The sequence below is a fragment of the Manihot esculenta genome, chromosome 16, assembly GCF_001659605.2.
Source record: "Manihot esculenta cultivar AM560-2 chromosome 16, M.esculenta_v8, whole genome shotgun sequence".
In the NCBI taxonomy this organism is placed as follows: domain Eukaryota; kingdom Viridiplantae; phylum Streptophyta; class Magnoliopsida; order Malpighiales; family Euphorbiaceae; genus Manihot; species Manihot esculenta.
In genome coordinates, this window is record NC_035176.2 from 3,121,052 (window position 1) to 3,127,051 (window position 6,000).

The window sequence follows — 6,000 nt, forward strand, 5'->3', positions numbered from 1 at the left end:
TTTTTATTTTTTTTGCTTGGAGATTTGAAGACAGTGATAGCTGTCTAAGATGGAGAGATGTCAAAACGCTTCAGAGTTCTTAAACCACCTGCTGCACCGCCAGGACCACCATCGCCTCCACCAACGATAGAGACTCAATCTTGATGGGATTCCGTCAAGCAAACCATGGAATAAAGGCGGAGACTCAATCTCGATAAAATTCTATGAATTATGCAATGAACAACGATAAGCAGGCGAAATCTCATGGTTTGTTCAAACTCACGATGAACAACGATGGAGGATCAAGACGAGAAAGATGAGAGGTTTCAGAACAGATTTTATCTAATAGTTTTTTTTTATTAAAGGGTAATTCAAATATTTCTTTTTATATTAACGACAGTATAATCTCTAATTTAATAAGTACTAATTAATTATATTATTTTTAAATATTAAATTAAATTATTACATAAAATTTAGTGAGAGACTATTTTGTAAATTTAATCAAATCTAAAGCATGTTTTTTGTAAATAGCTGATGCTCAAGCTAACATCGAGAGATGAAGCATTTGAAGATTCTAAAAGTTCTACAGCAAAATTGAAAGCAGTGGTCGAGAATATAATTAATTCCTATCCTTCAAAATGACTTATTCCACAGTGATTCAGTCATGGATTTTTCTCCTATTTCAAAACCGGCCAGTTTTATATTATAAAAAGAATTATAATAAATTTTCAAACTTATGATATATCATATAAATTACACTTATAATAATAATTTTACGTAGAGAGGAAATAATATATTTTAATTGGTATTAACTATAAAAATACATCATTATTCAATTTATTCTATAGATTTAAAATATAAATAGTCAAATTGAATTAAGTCACACTCTTATTTTAATTAAAATTAGGCTCAATTAGTTTACCGAAAGATGCATTATTAGATAATTCAATTGAATTAAAATTAATATGAATCTTTTGATTAAAATAATTCAATTGAGTCAATTGAATGAAAATAAACCAGTTTAATTGAATAACGTGTAATGAATTCTAGTAAAATTAAATTATATATTTATAATTAATTAAATTGTGATAACTTTAAATCTCCCTCGGTTCCATATTTGTTAGATTTGGTCCTCCCAGGCCCCTCTTATGTGGATATGATTCCTTCTTGGGCTTCCAGACGAATCTGTCAAATGAGTCTTTCCATGTTCTATCTGAGGAAGAGACCTGCAAAATAAGAAAAAATGGTCAAGGGTCCACCGGGATGCCTCAGTGGAGACCCTCCGACGTTCAAGTCAGGTTTCATGAATAAGAGTAGTATATCTAGGCAAGAGTTGCAGAGAAAATAAAAATGGAGTCCAGGCAGAGAAGAAGAAGATTCCCTTGCAAGAGAAGACCCCCCAATATATAATGTTTCCTGTCCTTGTCACTCAGGCCTGTACGTACGGGCGTGTCAGGCACCTGCTCCATGCGTAACGGCCATTTAATGCTCTCCAGAGCGCATGCGGGTAGGGCTGGTGAGTGATTGGGCCTACTCCCTTATGGGGCTTGTGCTCATATGTGATCCGGATAATCCCGAGTTGTCGGCCCAGACTCATGAAGTCGAGCCGCCTCTCGAGCGTATGATCTGATAGACTTTAGACCTGTGGCCTTCTTTTGAACCCAACCTTATAAAGATCTGGAAGTTATCAAATTGAATCTCTCAAATTAAAACTACAATAGTCAAATTAAATTAAATATCTCAATTAAAATTAAAATTGAATTAAATCACACTCTTATTTTAATTAAATTAAATTAAGTCACACCATTATTCAATTTATTTTTTAATTTAATTCAATTATATTATAAATATTATTTTTTAAAATTGAATCCAATCAAAATATTCTATTTATTTCTATTGCTAAATTGAATCACAAGTATTAATAATATATTTTATATTATTCATTTACGACAAGATTTCTAGATTTTAAACAACTAAAGCTCAATATCTACTCAAAATTACACTAATTACAAAAAGAAAAATAAAAGAAAATGAAAATAAAAATCAGTCATACTTCTCTCTCCAAGAATAAACAAGAAAGAAAACCCAGGAGAAAGCCAATAAGATATCGCCAACTGTCTGTCTCAACCAATCCCAAGCCAACACATCAACTCTCCTCTCAAAATAAACCCTCCATAGAGCCATGAAAACATGAAGAACCGTGCATCCTTTGGCGAAGAAAGTCTGAAACTCTACATCCTTTACAAAAGAAACCATGAAAATGAGAAGCCCGATAGAGAAGAGGAGCAACCCGGAAAACGAATCGGAGGTCCGAATCAGGAGCTGGTCATGTGGTGTGGAACCCATGAGTTTGAGAGCTATATCGAGGCCGTGGGTGAAAGTGTAGATTTCTTTCATGTGGAACATCATGAGGGTGCCGCTGGTGATGGCGATGAGGGAGTGGAGGATGCAGATGACGGAGAAGGCGGAGGATGAAGAAGGAGATGACATCTGGGTTTGGTCTAATTTGAAGCGGAATCAGTAAAACGGCGAGCCATTTGAGAAGGAGAAGGATTCCATGGCGGAGATGGTGAGGAAAATGAGTCGCATGTGAGAAGGGGCTATGAGATTCATGTTGTTGAAGAAGAAGATCTTTTTTGGGTGACCTAAGGAGTTAGCATCATACTGTCGTCCATTGGATTGGATTATTTGAAAGTGATTTGCCACATGTCACGTGCTAACCGTGCCGACAAAAAAACGACTGTGCAAAGGAACAGGCCATTTTTCATTTATCTAAAACATTGCAAATATCTTTAATTGTTAGGCCACTTGATCAGAAAGCGCCACGTTTATACATATTTACATTTTAATTCACTTTTTTTAATTTTAATTTAATTGATTAATTGTTATATTTTTTATATTTTTAATTAATTTTAAATTTAATAATTTATATAGAAAGTTAACAATTTAATTTACATGTTACATATATTATTATTCTTATATAAATTAATAAATAAATGATTAAAAAGTTTAATATTTATATTATTTTATATTTTAATTTAAATTTTTAAATTTTGAATGAATTTATTTGAATGTTTATATTTAGTGTAATTTTAATAAATTTTTAAAAAATTAAAATATAAAAGTTGAGATAAAATGTTAAATATAATATTTTATTAATTTTTAAATATAAACTAATTTTATATATAAAAATAATATTAATTTATACTCAATTATAGTTAATAATATATAATAAATACATAAATAATATATCTATTATAAAATATTCATAATTATTATTATAAAATAAAATTTACTACAATTAAAAATATGAATTATATATTTAATAATTAAATTATTTATTTTTAATTTAATTTTAAAAATTAATTAGAATTACATTAAATATAAATATTAAATTAATTTATTTAAAATATAAACATTTGATTTAAAATATAAAATGATACAAAATATATATTTTTTAGTCAAATAACCTAATAAAAATAATAATAATAATAATAATAATAATAGTTAAATTATTAAATTGTTACATAAATTATCAAATTTAAAATTTACAGATTAATTAAAATTATATTAAAATATAAAAATTAAATTAAAAAATTTTTAAATTAAATTAAAATATAAATACATGAAGTTTTATTGAGTTAATTAACTTAATTTTTACAAAATCCCCTTAAATTTTTTATATATAAAAAAGAAAACTCATGGTATTCTAAATTTTAAATAACGATCTATTCTGTCCTAAACTATTTAAAAATGCAATTAAGATAATTTTGCAAATTTTAATATAAAGTAGCATGAATATATTTTATTTTTAAAAAAAAAATATCATGTTTAAATATTTAAATTTAAAAAATTAATTTTAAATACAAATAATGTTTATTTCTAAAATTTATATATTTATTAAATTATAATTAAAATTAAAATATCTAATAAGTAAAAATATTAAAATACTATACAAATATGTATTTAACTAACAATAAATATATTTATAACATTCAAATTGTTGTATGATACTATTAATATTAAATAACTCACTAATAATAATTAATGACCGCTGGATTTCATCATCCCAATATAAAACCAAATCCAAGATAGCAACTTTGTTTCAAGGGTCAAAAGGCCTCTTTAATAAGTCGGCCTAAACCACACGACCTTTAGGTCGGGCCTCTCTTGAGCCTTAGTCTCCCCACACCTAGCTCGGTTCTGAGGCCTAGTAGGAGAAAGGACAATTAGCCCATCCATCCAGCAGATCTGTTACACGCGTGTCAGAAAAATTAAATGGTCGTTTAGCATGAAATAGACGTATGATATTTTAATATATACGTATCCGTATGACAGAAACAAGTGCCCCAATAGTGGTAAAACCGTTAGACATCACTAACAGATAAAAGAAAAAAATAAAATGAGAGCAGCACCCTCCTCTCAGATCAAGCTGACTCAAATATTGTAAATCATATTTTTTCGGAATCTCAGATTATCAATAATCATAATAAATTTTAAATTGAAACTCGATTTACATTTTTATATATAAATAATCTTATTTTTAAATTCAAAATGGCTTTAAAATGCTATAAAATATTTACACGACGAGATTTTGAAGTTATTTTCGTTCTATCTTCAAACGGTTCATATGCATGTAATGGGATGTTTTTAAATTTAAATAAAAAATTTTTAATAAAAAAAATATTGTTGAAGGATGCTCAGAGAGTCTCACCTCAATGTCAAAATAAAATTTATTAAATTAAATTAAATATTTATATGTAAATTTATTCATTCATTATGTATAATTTAATGAATTATATATAAATTTTGATATAAAATATGTAACTTAATAATTATTAAACTTATTTTTATATAAGTTTGTATTTATAGACTCATTTAATTTTGTTTATACAAATAATTATTTTAATTTTTTTAAAAAATTTTAGTATTAATTCTGTATACTTTCCCGACTCAATATAGGTTAATTATAATAATTCGATTTAAATTAATCTAAATAATTTTTGAAGTCATTTTTTATTTAAAATCAAAATAAAAAAAAGTGAAATGATAATTAGGGGTGAGTATTCGGTCGGTTCGTTTTAAAATTGAACCGAACCGAATAAACCAAAAATCGAAATTTTAGTGTTTATAAAAATCAAATTGATTTTGGTTAGAAATCAAATCGAACCGGTCTAATTCAGTTTGATTCGATTCGATTTGATCGGTTTCAATTTTTAATAATTTTTTAATTTTTTACACTTTATTTTTAATATTTTAAAATTTAATTAAAATATTTTAATCTTAATATAATTTAATTTCTCTACAGTATTGAAAAAACATATTATTATCACTAATAAGTTCGATTCGATTTTTTCGATTTTTTTTTATTAAAACCAAACCAAATTGAAATAACCAAAATTTCTGAAATTAAAAATCGAATCGAACCGAAATATATAAATAATCGAACTAAATTTTCAATTCGATTCGATTCAGTCGATTTTTTTAATTTGAACCGAATACTGATCACATAATAGTTGAATTTAAACATTTTACTAACCAATCTCTTAAAAGGTTGAAGGTGTAAAGAGAGAGAATTTCAAAAGTTAAATGCTTAAATCCTATCACCTCCAAGACTATATAGTTTTGATTTATTAAGCCAATATGAATAAAACAGTCCCAATCAATTTTGTACGTAAATTTAATTTCATCATACCTTTGATTTTTGCAATGGACCTACATAATTATTTATCATTATATTAAGATAGTTGTAGAATGACACTTTACTTCAAAACTTAACGTAATATAAAATATTAAATTATTTGCATAGAATTATATTATTTTAAATAATTCATCTAATAATATAACTCACACCTTAAAACATTCTTTTCCTATTCTTTCCAAATTCCAAATTCCAAATTTTTAGAAGAATGAAAAGCTCAACTATTTGATAAATGAAATTGAATACTATTCAATATGTGCAATGAAAACATTTAAAAGAACAAAATTAACTTCAGAAAAAATAACTTTCAATGTGTTTAT

At 26.2% G+C, this 6,000-nt stretch overlaps 1 protein-coding gene across 1 annotated transcript; it reads right to left on the reverse strand.

Annotated features, from left to right (window-relative positions):
- Positions 1-1,934: 1,934 nt before the first annotated feature.
- On the reverse strand, positions 1,935-2,642 carry LOC110604048. The gene has a single exon (XM_021742103.2). The coding sequence runs from the start codon at positions 2,467-2,469 to the stop codon at positions 2,023-2,025; it is 447 nt and encodes a 148-aa protein (XP_021597795.1). The 5' UTR covers positions 2,470-2,642; the 3' UTR covers positions 1,935-2,022.
- Between the last annotated feature and the right edge of the window lie 3,358 nt (positions 2,643-6,000).